This window comes from Diospyros lotus, chromosome 1 (genome assembly GCF_014633365.1).
Source record: "Diospyros lotus cultivar Yz01 chromosome 1, ASM1463336v1, whole genome shotgun sequence".
NCBI lineage: Eukaryota > Viridiplantae > Streptophyta > Magnoliopsida > Ericales > Ebenaceae > Diospyros > Diospyros lotus.
In genome coordinates, this window is record NC_068338.1 from 25,259,357 (window position 1) to 25,278,604 (window position 19,248).

The following is a 19,248-nucleotide window of genomic DNA, read 5'->3' on the forward strand; positions in this document are numbered from 1 at the left end:
AAAATTATTTATGAGAAAAAAAACACTTAATTATTATAAAAAATGGATATGAATCATAAAAAGTTTTAAAAAATCTAAATTAGAAAAAAATAGTAAGTTCGATTTTTTAATTCATATAAAAGACAACTGTCTTGCCCAATTTCGAAGACGGACTGGCCCACTGGCCCAAGGAGCCCAATATCTACTTCTAATGGGCCTCCCGGTGAGGCCTCGGGCTCGCTCCAATCAGCCGATGGCGGGAAATAAGGAACCTAGAAAATGGAGTCCACCGGGTTGGGTCGCGGAGGATCTAGAGAGAGAGAGAGATGGCGGAGAAGGCCTCGGCGGCGGAGAAAGCGCCGGCGGGAGTGGAGAAGGTGGTGTCGGAGGCGGAGGAGCTGCCGAAGACTATCGTGCGCAGGGTGGTGAAGGATAGGCTCTCCCAGTTGTCTCCCGATAGCGATATTTCTGTTTTGAGAGAAGCTCTTCAGGCCTTCTCCGAGAGCACCCGAATCTTCATCCACTACCTCTCTGCCACGTACGGCCTCAAAATCCCCCCCCCCCCCCTCCCTTTCTATCTGTTCACAAAAAAAAAAAAAAAAAAAAAGAAGAAGTTTAAAATTCGTAATATCTGCGGAAGCTTGGGCTAGCATTCTAAACTCTAGGTTTCCACAGGAGGTGCTAGCGTTTGATTCGTGAATTGCACAAGATTAGCGAGTAATTGATTGTTCGTTTGATAAGTTCTTATTTAGTATTCATATTTTTTTTCTTTGAAATATGGGCTTCTATTTGCTGTTAGCCCCTTGAATTGAAATTGATTGTTCGCTTGATAAGTTCTTGTTTAGTGGCCACATTTTTTTTCCCTTTGAAATCTGAGCTTCGATGTGCTGTTAGATCCTGAACAGGAATTAATAGCATTTTATCATGCAGTGGTACTCATAATGGAAGAAAATACTGAAAATAGGTAATCACAATGAGCGATGGATCAAGGGAAAACCCCGATTCCTGGACTTTATATAAGTTATTACTAGTTAACTCTGCATATATAATCAATCTGCTATTGGCCTCTAAAATATCAGAAGGGTTGGAGGTTAGAAGATGATGGAGATAAGAATATTTTTAAACAATAATGGCATTTGAGTAATTCTTGGTTTCATGTGCAGGGCAAATGACATATGCAAGGAATCCAAGAGACAAACCATTAATGCAGATGATGTCTTTAAGGCACTTGAAGAAGTAGAGTTTCCCCAGTTTATTGAGCCTCTAAAGGCCTCTTTGGAAGGTCTGTGAATTGAATAGTTTCAGTTCTCTTTTCAAGTCCAGTGGTTAACTTCATGTCCTTAACAATGCATTTGATGTGTACTTCAGTTTTCCTGTCTTCTTTTTTGGATTTTAATCTTTCATTTGTTAATACCTGAGATAATTTTGAGTGACACCCAAGTATAAAGTGGCAAACACTATCTTATTTTGATGTTCTGGAACCGAGGAGGATGAAATAACAACAACTATCACAAACCTTGTGTCATGAACCTAGGGTTCATAACAAGGTTAAGATTGGAATTCGGAAGGATCCTAGAGGCTTAGGATTAAGAACATAATGTTTAGAGAGGAATTTGGACAGAAATGGGGAAAGATAACATATAGAATTGAGGGAGAGATATTGAGAGAAAAGGGAGAAGAAACAAGAGAGAAACGAGAGGGAGAATGGAGAGAATTGTAGAAAGAGAATCAGAGTTTCATTTAAACAATTCAAGTATACTCTTCTCTATATACTATAGCCTATTTATAGGCTATACAACTGAAAGAAACATCTAGAATACTAGTCCCATGTGTTGTAACAGAATAACAGAAATAGCTCTTAACAAACTAAGGTATCTAATTACATAATTGCCCTTATAATTACCCTTGGGTTGTGACAATCCCCTCTCCTTGGAAGGTTTCTTATTCCCAAGAAACTCATTACATTGAGCCGTTCTTATTCATCCAATTCTCGCATTCTCTATCTGATTTTTTTTTCTTTCTTTCTTTCTTTTTTCTTCTAGGCCTTTTCTTCTCCCTCGTTCTTAAGTGTCCAAGATCAATCCTAGTCGTAATTCAGCCTAGAACTTCAATAGGAGCAACCTGATAGAGTTCAAGTTCAATACCAACAACAGTTGTTCCTGCACCTCCATAGCTACACATTGAAAGATATCAACAACATCCTCAAAATGTAGCAATGGAAGATTGCAGATTTGCCTTGGATACTCATACCAAGGCTGTTTGTGAGTATTAGCATTAGGAGCTGCTGCAACTTCAATTCCAGCTAACGGTTTCTCAATGACTGACACCTGGCCTCCATCTCAACCTTCTTCCCTAGCATGATTTACAACTAGATTAGGCTGTGCATCACCGGGATCGTCAGCTTCTTGCTCTTGTAATGTGTGGTCTACCCCAATCTCCTCCTCCAATCTTCTTTCATCTTCGAAATCCTGAGTTTCCATTGACTTGTTCGCTTCATTTACAGTGCCAACTTTCTTAATATTAGCTGAAGTTTCAGTCGGAATCTCCAGATTACATGCAAATAATTCAAAACTCTTTCTTCCTTGTGTTTGCTGGAATTTCCCTCTATATGAACTTCTCTTTCAACAATTTCAGATTGTTCCTTTGCCTTTGCTGCCCTATCAATCTGTTCTTCACAGATTCCCTTTGGATAATGCCATTCACCACCAATATCATCACTAATGTTGCATTCCTCCTTGATAATTTTGCTGAAATTGGTATACTTCTTCCACTCCATATTAGAAATAGGTAGTGAATCTGCTTCTCGACTTCTTGTTTTCTCCTTCGGCTGGTCCATTTTAAGGAAGTTCTCTTTGTTAAGATTTCCACGATAATTCTCGAAGAATTTAGCAGGAAAACTATAATGATACTTCTTAGTAAGTATCATTGCAAACTCCTGCAATTGTTCGTGTAGCATCCGGTCGAATTCCTTACTCGATTCATGTACCACACTTCTTGTTCCCTTGTCTAATTGGCTGATCCCCTTCTCCTGTTTCTTGTTTTTTCCAGCTAAAATTTCAGCCTTCTTCTGCTTTCATTGAGGCTCCAATTGCCTCATGCGTGCACTACTTTCCATGGGCGATTTTTCACAAACAGTATACTTCGAAATCCAAGTAGCAGGAGTTCTATACATGATGAATCCCCCCCTTCCATAAACTATTCTGGTCTAAATTAGAATTGCCTCAACACAATTCAATATTTGATAAGGAATTTCATCGAATCTGTTAAATCAGTTGCTTTCTGATCCCCGGGGTGCATATCGGCGGTCACCCGTGAAAACCCATTCCATAGCTCCAGCAAGATTAACGTAGCGACATTCTCAAGGAGACCCCATCTTGTCCCACCGGACATTATAATAACGACATGATTACAAACATATCAATGCCATGAAAAATCACACGCCATGCATTTTTATGAAACTTACTCAGTTGACGCATCATGTAACAAAATACAACATGCTCAATATGTGGGTAAATCAAAGACAATTTGGGTAATACATTAACATGGAATAATCCAAGGTTTGGAGGATAAAACTGCTCACTAACCAATCACGTTCACATGGAACAACCCAAGGTTTGGAGGGTAAAACTGCTCACTAACCAATCACAAGCAAAAATAATTTGAAATAAACCAAAAACCAAGTGCTGGATGGAACCACTCACCTTAACACAATTTATACTGAAACCTCGAAACACATGCTGACTTTAAATGTCATGCGATCCTCGAATCTGATGGCCAAATCACCTCTTAACCAACGTTGTATCCAAGGAAATCAGTATTCCATATTTTTCTCAATTTTTCCATCTTCCATAAACTTCTTTTTCTTCAAAATTCCACAATAAATATCTATCATCTATTTTCACCAAATATTTTTTTCACAGATATTCCTAAAATAATTTTCTAAAAATTATAAAAATAATTTCGAAAATTTCCCGTACCTCACGCGCCAAGTGCGTAGCCTGCGAGTTGAGTCTGCGCGTGCAGCACATGTAGGTTGTTTTCTCCGGTCGTCTTCTTCAGCTTTGGTCGCCAGCGACAGCTCCGATGGTCGATCTGACCCTACCACCTTGAAGAGCTTTTCACGTTGGTCCTAGGGGTGCCTTTAGATGCTTGAAATTGCCATCGGAAAAGCCTCAAATGGTCGGTTACAGGTCCAGTTCTGGCAAAGCCTCTGAAACCCCTTAAACCTATACCAAATGCTCACAAACTCTCTAGAAATTCTCTCTAAAATACACGGAACAAAAGTCCCTTATCCAAAATACTCGATTCTTTCTTAAACAACATGAATTCGAAGCAAAAACTTGAATAAAACCCTCAGCCCTGAACCCTCTATTTATAAGCAAATCCTAGTCGCTAATCTCCAAATTTTGAGCTTACTTAGCCCCTAAGGTCTAAATCTAGCCATTAAGTGGCTCGAGTAGCCTTGAATCATGAAAAAAATGCCACAATTTGCCGGCCAATTTTTCCAGTCACTTTCCTCATTAATTCCGGTCACATCACGGCCGATCTTGGCCAATGGCTACCACCAATTGATTCATCATGATCTGGGGCACCTCCTGGACCCCTTGGGTAACCTTCCCAACAGCTACAAGTGGCTGGTCGACGGTGCGGCTGGCCAAAGAATGGCAGGTTTTACACCTAACTTTTGTAATTTACACTTTGACCCCCTAATTAATTTCCAGACACAGTTTGGACCTTTCCTTGAAACCCCTAAGATTTCCAATATTTCCATCAAGCCCCTTGAGTTCCAAACTCCTCATTTTGACCCCGAAACTTTAGAAAAAACCCATTTTTGACCTCCCTCGGCCAAAATTACAAACTTGCACTTAGGCCCGATTGCACGAAAAATTGTGTTATGTGCCCTATTTTGCGAATCCTTCGAGTTCACGAGTCCCTAAGCTTCCTTTTCACATCTTTGACCCTAATTTCTGTCTTTGCCACAATTGTTTCACCACTTTTGGCCAAGATTTATAAATTACGCTCCGGCCCCTAATGTACAAAAAATTATGTTTTGACTCGAAAATTCCATAAATTCCAAAACATTATATATAAAATTCTGAGTATTATAGCCTAGCCTTGGAAAATAGCCGCAATCCACTCGTTCTTCTGCTTCACAACATTTGCCCAGGATAAGCAATCACCTCACCATAGTTAGCGATCTTCAATTCTCCAGCAAACTGAACAACTAGGCAATAGATAAATCACCCTATTGTTCCACCTTCAAAGTCGACAACCTAATTTGAAGCGATTCACGCTTCCACCTTCATAGTCGCTCTGTTTTCGACCCAATACCTATTGTGCCACTTTGATTTGACTTCAAATTCACCGTTGACACTCTCCTAGTTGTGTCGTCTTGAATTCCACTGAGTCCTGATACCACATTAATCACCATCCGCTTCACCTAATCATTGTCCAACACTCCAAGTCGGCCAATTGTCCGCCTATGATCGCAGTTGCTGTTAATCATCAATCGCTCAAGAATCTGGACTAGCCTCAATCACACGCCTTCACAATTTGGATCTTACGCACTGATAAAAAAAAACTTTCAGATCCTTAACCAAAAATCATCGGAATCACTTACTGGAATTAATTGGAATTATCGGAATTGTAGAATTCGCTGGAATCGAAGTCGCAACCATGGAGACTCACAATTGCCCCAGTCGGTGCTTCTTTCTCGCCAAATCACCGTGTAGGCCAGAATCGCTTGGGTTATCTCCCAAGATTACAGCCTACCTTGCTACTGCCGGTTTCCGAAATCACTTTCATATTTCGTGAATCAACTGCATTGGATAGCAGCCATCGACATCCAACGGACCTTAATTAGCAACGAAAACGGCCGATGAACGATGCTCTGATACCATTTGTCATGAACCTAAGGTTCATAACAAGGATTAGATTGGAATCTGGAAGGATCCTAGAGGCTTAGGATTAAGAACAGAATGTTTAGAGGGGGATTTGGATAGAAATGGGGAAAGATAACATATAGAATTGAGGGAGAGATATTGAGAGAAAAGGGGGAAGAAACAAGAGAGAAATGAGAAGGAGAATGGAGAGAATTGTAGAGAGAGAATCAGAGTTTCATTTAATCAATTCAAACATGCTCTTCTCTACATACTATAGCCTATTTATAGGCTATACAACTGAAAGAAACATCTAGAATACTAGCCTCATGTGCTGTAACAGAATAACATAAATAGCTCCTAACAAACTAAGGTAACTAATTATATTATTGCCCTTCTAATTACCCTTGGGTCGTGACACCTTGATCCTACAAGGTGGGGTTGACATGACTTCTAGCTCTTTACCTATCCTTTTATTCAAGTTTTGCATTGAGTGGCTGGAAATTCTAGAAGGACTCGGTTATGTTAGGTTTTATATGCGGCAGTGGCAAATTAGGAAATAAAAGGCTAATTGCATGCAAATTTAAGTGAGGGGTAGATAGGATATTTTCCTGGGTATTCTCTCATTGTAACTCACGCCCTTATGTCTATAAATAAGAGGCGTGGGGGTCGACTGCCGATATCTAATAGACTAATCGTTCTCATTGACTATAAGAGCTGTATTGCTAGAGAAGGGATAAAGAAGATATCTTTGTAATCTTGCAGTTCTTGGTTTGTCAGTGAGGATTGTGGGGTGTGCGAGTGATTTCTGTGTACTGAATTCATTAAGTTTCTAGTGGATTGCTCTTTCTATGAAGGCTGGATGTAGGACTGATTTTTTTAATCAGTTCGAACCAAGATAAATCTCGGTGTATCTTGTGTGGTTTGATTGCTCTAACTCTATTCTTTGTCAATTCTTTATTTTCTGTTTATGTTGTATGGTTGAATCGGTGAGAGAGTGCATCAAGGGTATTCAGATTTGTTGGTTTTTTGGGTGAATTCATAGATCGACAGTGCTCCCAATTGTAACATATCCATCTCTATTCTCTAGCATGGTCATATCTTCTGAGGGGGATAAATTATATTGGGGAAAAATGCAGCAAGAAAAAGTAACTTCTTAGAAGCAAAAACAGGATAATGCTGTGTATTATGTAGAAATCCAGTTTTCTATCTCATGTTGCAGATTTTTAGCCTTATCTTATCCATTATCAATACACTGGTGGTTAATATTATCTGACAAATTTTGGTCACTGAGGTGTGTCAGTCTGTTAAGAGTAGAGAAAGGAAGACATTGGAATAATGAGAAGACTGTGGATATTATAGCAATGCCATAAGTGTATGTATGTATGGATGTATTTATGGCTAAAAGTCTTGCAGTTGCAAATTAGGACCATGAAAGTTTCCCATTGAGAGCCATGGATAGGCTCCACTGATATGCAATAAAGGGGGCTGGGACTTGCAACTCTTTTTACAAAGCAAAAAGGCCATATGGTTATAGATCAAAGCAATCTTCTACTTGTTTTGTTTTCTATCTTCCTTTTCAATGATCAATGCTTATTTTTTGCTATGATGGAAGAATGTAAGACATTTAGACAAACCTACAAGTTTCTAGACTAGTAGCTATCTTCAATCAATAGCAGGTGGTTAATATAAATGTCAATTCTCTTTCATTATGGAATGGTGCCTCTTAGATTAGGTGCTGCCAGATTGTTAAAAATCAAAAAGAAAAGAAGGTTAATGGGACAGGTAGGTCTCCCCATCAAGGGACCCTCCTAAAACGGTTTCTTGCATGTTGTCCACCTTCAGAGCCCCTTTGATAGACTTCCTATTGTTTTATGTACGTATTACATAAATTAGTTATCTTTTATTTTAATCTTAACTGATCCCGATATGGTGATTGAATTTTGTGTCCATGGTAATTAGATAATGTCAAGCATCTAGTGGTGATTCAATGCATATAACAATGGTGAGATGTGGCTTTTAGCCCTTCTTACTTTTCTTTCTCATCGTTGTGCTTGGACTTTAGTCTACAAACCATAAACCTTTGGTCTTTCTTCTTGGTATTGTTGACTTCTAGTATGGATTACATTAAAGAAACTAAAGTATAGCATTTTTATTTTTCAAAATTTGGTGTAGCCTACTTTTGAGTTGTCCATAAACTTTTGTGACACTGTTACTCTCTTGCAAAAGTGCTAGTAAAATTTTGGGATCAAATAATATATTTTACTAGGGAACAAGTTGATATGTCTTTGTTGGGATCACTCACTGAATTACCCTAGCAACCACTGTTTTATTATATTGGTTCAAAATAAAAACAAAACCTATTACCAATGACCATAGAGTTTAGTTGGCTAGATCTATGCTGCTGAATTCTGCATGTGACTTTGAACTATAGGTTGCACTAGAAGTTCTGGAGATGTGTTGTGTTGTGTTGAGAACCACTTTAACTAATATTTTGTATATATATTTTTGGCATGTTTCATGCTTTGCTTGTTTTGTTTGACAGCTCTGATGGAGATATTTTGCTTTTAATTCAAGTCGTTCGTCTTAACACTGAAACCAAAATTAAACAAATTAAAGTTTTCATCTAACTTGAACTAGAATCAACTAAATGAAAACAGTTCTTGAACCACTTAATGTAATGAATATAACTCCTTTGAATCAAATAACTATACTTGAATTCAATTCTAAAGTATGGTCTCACCAAATTTTTAACTTTCATTTTGAACTTTAGTTTGTCCATAAACACCAATTTGGCATTATGCCTGATAGGTCAACAATGGAAGCTATATCAACTTAATAGACACTTAAATGGAAAAATTCCTAGGCATTACAAAAAGACGTGCATATGGTATTTATAAACTTTCAAAAAACCTATGATAGTCCCCAGAAGTCTTGTGGAGGATGTTAGAGAAGAGAGGAGTTCAAATTACTTATATATAGGCTATCATGTATCATCAAACAAGAAACATTTGTTAGGATTTTTGGATAAGATATTGAGGCCTTTTCAATTACAATTGGATCACGTTAAGGATTTGCATTGAGCTCTCACCTTTTTGTTTTTGTGATGGATGAACTCGCATACCACATCCAAGAAGTCTAATGGCTTTATAGACAATATGGGCAAGGATAGAGATGCATAGGGGTGTAGAATTCATGTAGCAAACCCCATCTAGTGGGATTAAGGCTTGTGATTGTTGATTTTGTCGTATTTTGAGCTTTCACTATGTTATAACTGATATCCACTGATGTTGCCTAGTATAGATCAATTAGATCTTCTAAGCTCTCTGTCTTGGAAGTTTTAGTGTAAATTGTGGGGATTGGTAAGGTTATTGTATGAAAATGTTTGGAGAAAATTTGCATGTCCACAGTTAAATGTGAGATAACAAGGAAGATGTGCAAGTATTGGGTGATAAAGAGTTTTATCCAACTTTCAAGGATAAGTGGGATTTCTTGGGAATGGTCAATAAGGAACAAATGCTTGAGAGGTGGTGAACTTTTGCATGTTAGAATCTCAAATCAATTGGGGAACTAAATTTGGCTATATTTTTGTCTTTAAAAGCTCTATAAAACCTCTTTTTAGTCTCAAACACATTTTTTGGGGACGCATCACCTGATTGGGGATACTTTGTCAAGCCGTGACAGTGTACCAAATCTTCCATGTGGCTTGCAATCTCAAGCCACTAGGGCATGATTTGGTGGGTCTAAAGGGATAAGCCTAAGCATTGGTTCTGTAGCATTGTCATGACCCTAGGAATTACCCAAGGATATATTAGTAAATATAATAGTAGGAGTTGGCATACAATATACAATAATTGTAATTTCTTTTCCTTCTTTCTGTTATAGTGTTTTGTCCCATCTTATAGGCAGTTAGACTAGTTGTTATATTGCACATAGGAGTATGTGGGAGGCTATTAGGCTATATATAAGCCTCAGCTGAGGTTGGATGGATTATACTTGAATTGATTGAATGAAAATCTGATTCTCTTTCTACAATTCTCTCCATTCTCCCTCTTGTTTCTCTCTATTGCTCTCCCTCATTTCTCTTTACATCCTTCCCCCCATTTCTGTCCAAATTTCCCTCTAAACATTTTGTTCTCAGTTCTACTCAATCGGATCCTTCCAATTGCCAATCCAAACCTATTATGAACCCTAGGTTCATGACAAGCATTTGCATGGGCAGCAAATGAGTAGTAATTTTGCATGAGAGGGTGGGGTGTGAGCTATGTCATGGGATACATTTATTATCCCCAGTAACCTTAGACAAACGCCAAACTAATAATTGTACTTTTGTATCACTATCCTAGAGTGGTTGTGGTCCATGTGGTGGGATACATTTATGTTACGACCCTAGGATTTGCCTAGGGTCTAGGAAGTAATTTGGTAAGAATTAAAGGAAGATAGGGCAGAAAGGGAGGGAAAGAACATAACGGATAGAATTGAGGAAGAAGAGAGAAAGACGAGAGAGAGAACTAGGAGAATTGGGTGAGGGAAAATGAGAGAATTCAAATCATTCATTAAGCCCTTCCTCTAACTACTCAAGCCAATTTATAGGCTTATGATTGAAGATGCTAACAACAGCAGCAGAAAATGCAACTAGTGCAACTTATAAGGAAAACACATGACATGTATTACTAATATATCATTGGGGTTCCTTGGGGTCGTGACAATCCCCATCCCTTTAAACAATTCTTGCCCCCAAGAATTGACAGTTGTTGACCTCATTCCTCAGCCGATTCCAGCCTTAACAATCTAGTTTCTTCTTCGCCTGTTCTTGTTCTCATCTCTTATCTTCCTTTTCTTTTGCCTTTCCGTGTCTTTTTCTTCAAAAACATCAGTACTATGACTTGCTACAACAACAAGACCAGCCATCCCCCTCATCCTGATTTCCTTTAAGAATGGTTCCAATTGATCCGTTATTGCTGCAACCATATCATTTCCAATCGTAGAAAGGAATTCCAGCTTCGCTGCAGGCCAAAATCTACTTCGAAGTTGCAGCTCTCCAATTGAAAGAGGAATAAACAAAACAGCAAGAGTCTTGTTCCCCTCAACAAAAATTTCTTCCAAGCACAAGCAACTTTCGTTAATCTCTAACCAACCTTGAATTGTACTCCAATGGGCATTCACTTTGATTAAAGCACTTTGTAATCTTCAAATTCCGAGGTTGGTGTAGTCATATCCTCCCCTATCTTCACAACCTCTTCTCCTTCCTTATCTTCAATAGAGACTTCCAGGACCTCCATGTCAACTATCCCTTCTCTAATATCCAAACTCCTGAACCGTGTGGCAGCAACCTCCTTTTCCCTCATCTTTTGAACCACATGGCTATTCTCTTGTTTAGTTAGTTTCAATTGCTCCTTTTCTACTAGAGTTAACACCTGTAACTGATTTACCCCCTTTGAAGTAACAGCAAGATTGTCACTCACAGTAGCTACAGGGTTGTACAAGTCCTCAGCCTCCTGCTTCTTCCTTTGGTCCAAGTCCTCGTTGCATGGTTGTCTTTCATCATTGGCATGGAACCTATTTGCAACGTCATCCTCATCTTTCGAAGCTACTCCATTAGCTTCTTGCAAATATAAGATGTGATTTTCGCTGATATCCATGTCCGATCTCTCTATATTGCTGAAGTTTTCAGTTACAACTGACTAGTCCAGCTCCAATTTTCCTCAGATTCTTGCTGGTCATAATTTGCAACCTTAAAGGCTCCTTCAATCTATTTGCTGCTCTCCGTAGATCCGTTAGGCTGCAGCCCATGCTTCTTAAAGATGTCTTACAAGGTGAGTTCCTGCAACCTTGCTTTCTCAGCTGCCTCTTTCATGGTTGCAGGCATCATCATTTTGACTATTAACCTCAATTTGTCCTTCAACCCACTAACAAATCTTGATACAAAATAGTGCTCCGTTAGGGTTGGTTGAGCACTCCACATTAGGGGCCTTAGCTCCTCAAATTTAACTTAATAATCTACCACCGATCCCTCCCGCCTTAAATTGTTGAACTCCTTAGTTACCTTAGCCGTGTTCTTCTTCCCAAATTGGTCATGTAAATTTCCAGCAAGATCAGTCCCCCTGGCCTTCCCTTATCTAGGCATTGGGGTGTGATGGGGAGTGAGGGAAGATGAACCTCTTACCTGAATTTTCGGTTTCAAGACCGATAGTTCTTCTGCCTCTTACAAGCCATAGGTCATAGGGAGGGTACCATGGTTGGGCAGAATTGGATCAGCTGCTACTCGGGGAGGAAAATACGGTGGAAACCAGAATTGATGTGGCGAAGACAGCATGTTGAACATGCTGTTGATCTGCTAGCTATGTTGCTCCCTCGCCTTCCGATGCCTCTCCAAACCTCTCTGCATTCCTTCTTGAGAGGCAGCTACATTCTCCCATATGTTTTCAATGATGGTCACAATATCCCCTCGGATTTGGGTCATTGCCCCATGCGTTGGCATCATCCCGAACCTTAACGCCTCTATCCTCGACTCCAGCTGCTTTAATCTGGTTCTTTCGGCCATCACTCAATTGTTCGCACTAACTTCACCTCTGTAACAGCCTCTTGTTAATCGCCTCTTATGTAGCTTTCAAAGGCCTCTTCGGAAACTTATTTTGATACTGAAATTCAGCAACCCAAGCTAATGCAACTATTGCTTCCAATTCAACAACCTCAATTCCAGCTGCTAAACATACTCCAAATCAATTTCCCAAGTCATCGGAATTCTATTTGAGATCGCCTCACATTAGTCACTAAGTTGCCTAGGAGAATCACCCGCCTCACAGTAGTTGCCTTGGTCAAATAGCCAAGGATTCCTCTTGTTTCGCCTTAGCAATTCAAATCTGAATCGAAATTCACAGCCGTAAGACTTCCTCACCTCTCGCTTGAATCAAGTTAGAGATTGCCTAAGTTTACTACCGTTGTCAGTGATCGGTTGTTATGAACTTAAATGGCCGTTTGCAGACAGTTTCCAATCTCAATTGCTCAAGGCTCTGCTTCAATTGCAACTTCCTTTTCCACTGTAATCAGTGCCCTCGTCCTTCACCCAATCACTATTCAAGGACTGCGAAACCACTGGCTCTGTTGCGATCTGCTTTTAGTCATTGTCAGAGCTCCCTTGACCTGCGTTGTCTTCAATTCTGAGCCGAAGCTTGCCTTGCTCCCCTTCGCCTTTCAAATCCGAGTTCAATTTCGAATTCAATACCTTTAATCTACAATTGAATTGTCGATCAGGGCCTACAGTCCGCAATAACTTGTTTCTCACAGTCGCCCTCTTGATTTGCTTCCGTAGCCAAGACAAGCTTCAAATTCCGAACCTAACGCTATGGGTTTGTCGATTGTCAGACTTGCTTGCGTCTGCTTGTCATCGCTACAAATTCAAGATCGCTGGACCTACTTCCACGTCGTGCCTTAACTACTCGCCCAGTCACCGTCCACTGGCTTTATAATCACCGAAATTTCACTTATCTCTGCCTTGACTCACAATCGTCGAACTCTGCTTCACCTAAATCCACCTAGATCTGGATCCGCTTCTCCTCCAATTTTGGACTTGATTAACTCAATCAAGTCAGCAGAGAATTTCCCCATATTGAACCGCACTCTGATGTTCAACGATCATTACTTCCTCTTCCAATTTCACCCCAGTTCCGTCATTGGAAGTCACAAAGCAGCCTCGATCAGTTCCACAGCCTAACGTCTGACTCGCCTATTGCTACCGGATTCCGTAATAGCTTTCAAATTTCGAGAATCAACATCCGTCGGAATTTGCTACATGGAATCACCTTGGTCAATTTCTACAATTTCCAGATCACAGCCGAGATTCATCGGCTCTGATAGCAAATGTTATGACCCTAGGATTTGCCTAGGGTCTAGGAAGGAATTTGGTAAGAATTAAAGGAAGATGGGGCAGAAAGGGAGGGAAAGAACAAAACAGGCAGAATTGAGGAAGAAGAGAGAAAGACGGGAGAGAGAACTAGGAGAATTGAGGGAGGGAAAATGAGAGAATTCAAATCATTAATTAAGCCCTTCTTCTAACTACTCAAGCCTATTTATAGGCTTACAATTGAAGATGCTAACTATAACAACAAAAAATGCAACTAGTGCAACTAATAAGGAAAACACATGACATGTATTACTAATATATCCTTGGGGTTGTGACAATTTATTACCCCCATTAACTGTAGACTAGGCCCAAACTAATAGATACTTGCCTAAGAGGGCTTTATTATTAATAATGGCTAGATCACCCCTGAAAGGTTCTGTCATGATCCTTGGAGATGAGCTAGGGTGTGAAAGGAAGATCAAGAATGATAAGAGAAGAATTTGGGAAAGAGATCAGTTGAGAGGGAGAAATCAGCAAGAAGATAAGGGTGGAGATCACTGAGAGAGAGAGAGGAGAAATATTAGAGAGAAAATAAAGTATTCAATTCATTTTCAGCATATCCCCTTCCTATAGCTGAGGCAATATATATAGTCTCACTTAACTACCAAACAAAGCTCTCTAACCAACTAAGTTACAAGACAAAAAGGGAAAATAATAGAATAACAACACTCATGTGTTGTAATCGAATTACAAAAATACCCCCTAACTGTAATTGTAACTCAATTATAGCTTTACTCCTATAATACCCAAGGTCATGACAATTTTCCCCCCCTTGAAATGTTTTTTGTCCCCAAGAAACTTATTACCACCTAGCCGTTGCTTCTTTATCCAATGCCTATCTTCACCCAGTGGTTTCTTCTTCGCTTTTCCTTCTTCTTATCTTGTTTTTCCCTTTTCTTTTGCCTTCTCTTTTCTTTCTCTTCAGCAACAACAACATTATGTCTTGCTGCCACACCAATTTCAGCCATTCGCCTCTTCCTTAGTGCCGTTAAAAATGGTTCCAAATGTGTCGTCAGCCCTACAATCCCATCCTTTTCAATTATGGACAGAATTTCAATTCTCTCTGCGGGTAAAAACCTATACATTACCTCCAACTCTTCTTGCCACAATGTTACATTTGCTTTGTCTTGTGTGCTCGTGCCAATGACATACATGTGAGATGTTCCAAGCAAGGTACCCAATGCAATCCCTTGTTCTTTCTCCTCAAGTACTTGGTGAAAAGGCTTTTCTGGCTCCTTCTTCTGCTGCTTCCAGAAATCAATAGAATCAAGTGTCTTAACACTAGTAAGAGTGCTTGAGAGACTGTCATTCTCCAATTCCTCTTCCTCACCCTCTTCTTCCATGTACTCCTCAGCCCTCTCCACCTTCTCGCTGCCCATTTTACCCCAAGCCAAAGAATCCTTAGCTTTTGGTAGGTCCAAAATAGGAGGAAGGATTTCAGCCCCAATATCTGTGTAGATTGAGGGTCCTTCAGTCAGATTTTCTTGATCCAATGCTATTCCATTTCCCACAAACTTTTGATCCGAAACACCCCCAAATCCTTCAGCCCTTGCATTAGCCAACGAGGGTAATGAGTTGGCATCTTCCTTGTCAATTTCGCCTAAACTGGTATACTTCTTCTGCTCAACATTGGAGGTGAGCAATGAATCTACTTCCTACCTCAATTTCTCATTCAACGGCTCTATTTTAAGGAATTTGTCTTTGTTAAAACTCCCATGATAATCATTGAAGTATTCAACGGGAAAGTTGTAATGATACTTCTTGATTAGCATCATCACAAACTCCTGCAGCTTCTAGCTGAACATACGGCCAAATTCTTCGCACTCTTCATCAATCCCACTTCTTTTTTCCTTGTCCCCGTGGCTGATCTCCTTCTCAAAATCCTTTCCCCGTGTTTGATTCTTTTGGTCAACTGAAAATGCAGCCTTTCGATTGGGACCGTGAGGTGATCAGAAATCATTTGACCCTGCTTCTCTCTCAATTCTTCCTCGTTTAACAGGGCTATTCACCGAATTTGTGAAACTGGCTGCGACAACCTTCCTCACCCCTGTCGTCAACTCCAGCAGAGCTCCTACAACCTGTCTTCCGCTTTAGTCGCACGCACCTAGGCCGTTTGCTTCAGCTTCAACGGACTCACGCTCGCCTTGGACAGTCGCAACACTCCCAAGTCCAAATCGCGACCTCCTGGCTGTTCGCGTCACCTTCTGGTCACCCACTCCAGTCATTCGACCAACTTGCATCACTGTTGTCACTCCCTAAGCTTGCTTGGATGGCCGAGGTCGGCTCTGTTACCGTCCCTCAAGGTCGCCTCTGAAGTAAGTCTCATCCTCGTCTTAAGCAACCTGACTCGCTTCCGACACTGCTACTTGACTTCGCCAGACGATGCACAAACGGCAGGCCACGAGCTTCCGAGAACGCATTTGACGGACTCCCTCACCAATCGCAAGCGTTGTCTATTCATAACGCTTCACCTCACCTAGAATCGCTTCTCACCGTCTGGGTTGGGCTTGCTTGCTCATCTGGAAGTTCCAATCAACTGGAATCAAATCCACACGCCGCCGAAATCCGCCTTACCACAATCGCCAAGGAAAACCGCTCACCATAGTAGTCGCCTTCAACTGGAATCAAATCCACAGCCAAGGATTGACTGTTCTGATACCATTTGTCATGATCCTTGGAGATGAGCTAGGGTGTGAAAGGAAGATCGAGAATGATAAGAGAAGAATTTGGGGAAGAGATCAATTGAGAGGGAGAAATCAGCAAGAACATAAGGGGGGAGATCATCGAGAGAGAGAGAGAAAATAGAGTATTCAATTCATTTTCAGCATATCCCCTTCCTACAGCTGAGGCAATACATATAGTCTCACTTAACTACTAAACAAAATTCTCTAACCAATTATGCTACATGACAAAAAGGGAAAATAACAGAATAACAACACTCATGTGTTGTAACCGAATTACAAAAATACTCCCTAACTGTAATTGTAACTCAATTATAGCTTTGCCCCTATAATACCCAAGGTCGTGACAGGTTCAGACAAAATGCATTCCATTTAATATGACTAGAACTCTTCCTGAATACCACCCCACCAAAAGTCACTCTGAAGTCTCTTAAGCTCCGCAAAGCAATAAGAAATACTGACGCAGATGTAGGTGAGAAGGCTAGAAAGATTGCACATAATTCAATTGTTCTTTAGGAGTACACTTCTCAAGTCTCTTCACCATAATTTCCACAGAGTAGAACCTCAAGTTATACCGAATGAGTAGCTAAGTAACCAACTACACTTAAATGACATTTCCAAAACTTGGATTCTTCAATAGATTGTGAATGATCTGAATCTTAGCCAAATTGATGTGTGAACCAGGGACTGCAAAAAACAAGATTCTATAAGAACATTATTACTGATGAAGAGCCAGTTTGCAGCACAGGGCCAAATGATTGATGACTCCTATGTCTAAAGAAGTTATGCTACTATCATGTTTTTTTAATAGTTCTTCTGCTCTTCTGTTTGTGAATTTATTGAGGTGGATTCCTTCTACTTCCTGTGCTTAAGCTTGTCATTTCCATAAATGTAATCCTGGCCACAGCTTATCCATTAGGCACTCATTATGAAACAGAAACTGTTGTCTCTTACTATATTCATAATATTTGTGAATGTAATTTCAGAAAGTTGATTTCTGATTAGTTTAAAATCAGATAATGGATCCAGAGGTGGCCTTTATAATTTTAGATTAGGCAGATTTGTGCACTCAGATATGATTTTGCTAACTCTTCCTTTCACTTGTAATAGAAGCGAGCAAGGCTTTAAATGCATGGAGGATATGCATTGCCATGAATTGGGCGGCTGTTGCCTTTATAGGAATGGGTTTCATAAATTGATATGGAATAGTTTCTGTGTTAGATCAGCTTAGAATGATGATGGGAATAGTTTCTGTAACTGTCCTTTAAGTTCTTCTAAATGGGTATTATTTGTGGATTGTTTCCTCAAAGGGGTTGACTTTGGCATGGAAGAATTCCATTTGGTTTGTTACTTGAAGGTGGAAGAGAAGAGGAACATGGTATAGAACAGGCAGGCGACTTGAAAATTGATGCGTTTATTTGTTGTTAAGGGAAGGTGGGAAAGAAATCAATGGAAAATATCCAGCTTCTTTTACCTGCATCCAGAATTCGTTATCTCACATACTTGGTTTATGTTCTTTAGGGTAAGGAGATGAGTATTTTAGTTTTAAAAAAAATTAAATCCTTAACAAAAAAATTCCCAAAATATATGTTGACATGGGATTACTTGACAACAAGCATTCTTTCCTAATCCTTGTAATGCCACCTACCATTGGCAGGTCAGGATTTATTTATTTATTTATTTAGTTGGGGGTGTATGGCTCGTCTGGATTTCAGTAGCAGAGATACTTAAATCAGACATGTCTCAGTGTTAACTTTTTGTTCGTTTTCAGAGTTAAGACAGAAGAATGCTGGAAAGAGATCTGCGTCCAAGGTGAAGGAAGGGAGTAGAAAGAAGAAAAAAGAGTCGCCTGTGGAAGATGGAGGTGAAGACCAACAAGCTAATGTGGAAGAAGAGAATGAAGATTAATTAGGACATTGCCATTTGGCCCCTGCCAACGGCTAAAAATTGGACTAGTAATTTGCCTCGCGTTGTTGTATTTTAAGTTGGTAGCGCATTTACATACTTCTTGCATTTGGTAATTTCGTCATGCTGTCACTGTAGATGCTAATTTTGGTTAGTTTAAGTCGTTGACAGAGAGGGGGTTGGCAATTGAACTAAACTAACTAATTTTTTTGTATTGAAATACTCAACCGAGCGGATGTGTAGAAGGCTGATTTAACTATTTTGACCAAAATGGCCGAATTAAATGAATTTTACCAAAATAATTGCTTTGTAAACATCCATTTATTTCATAGCAGAATGGAAATTTAAAATTAATTTACAGAAGTTTTTAATTTTGTAAAAGTCAGGAGATTATTGTTTTATTGTGTGATTCTGTTGAATTATAAAGAGGCTGTTCTTAACAACTCAAATTTGTTATTTCTTCAATTACAAAATATCAGTAGTATCATAATATTACTGTCGTTGGTAGGTTGTTATGTGCTTGCAAGTTTAAACCCTTACAAGAAAGAATCTCTTTGATGTTGTCTTATTATTTGCTAGTTTGAGTTAAGATAAAAAAAAAAAAAATGTCTAATATGTATTTTGACAATTAAAATAACCGTTTGATACTTAGTAAGAAAGTACCATAAACAACTAAAGACTGAGTTAGTCAAGAATATTAAAGTTAATGCAAATAGGTATTAAATATTCGAACAACAATCGAATAAGATGAAAAGTGTTATTATTTCTTTTAAGAAGAGTGCTTTTTTATTCAATTTATATTTGTTGAGATCTTTTTTTTTTCTTTGCGGGTTCTTGTCGCTTGATCTTATGATTTTTAACAGAAAGATAAATGTGACTCTGATATTAGTAATTGTTCAAG

At 39.4% G+C, this 19,248-nt stretch overlaps 1 protein-coding gene across 1 annotated transcript; it reads left to right on the forward strand.

The window, feature by feature from the left end:
- The first annotated feature begins 263 nt into the window (after positions 1–263).
- LOC127806430 (DNA polymerase II subunit B4) lies at positions 264–18,567 on the forward strand. The gene is made up of 3 exons (XM_052343722.1): positions 264–517; positions 1,143–1,261; positions 18,214–18,567. Exons 1-3 carry the CDS (start codon positions 306–308, stop codon positions 18,348–18,350), a joined length of 468 nt encoding a protein of 155 aa, XP_052199682.1. The 5' UTR covers positions 264–305; the 3' UTR covers positions 18,351–18,567.
- The last annotated feature ends 681 nt before the right edge of the window (positions 18,568–19,248 follow it).

Coding starts and splice junctions, on each gene's coding strand:
- LOC127806430 (XM_052343722.1), top strand. CDS start 306: ATGGCGGAGAAGGCCTCGGCGGCGGAGAAAGCGCCGGCGGGAGTGGAG. Junction 518..1,142: donor ATCCACTACCTCTCTGCCAC/GTACGGCCTCAA, acceptor TTTCATGTGCAG/GGCAAATGACATATGCAAGG. Junction 1,262..18,213: donor TCTAAAGGCCTCTTTGGAAG/GTCTGTGAATTG, acceptor GTTCGTTTTCAG/AGTTAAGACAGAAGAATGCT.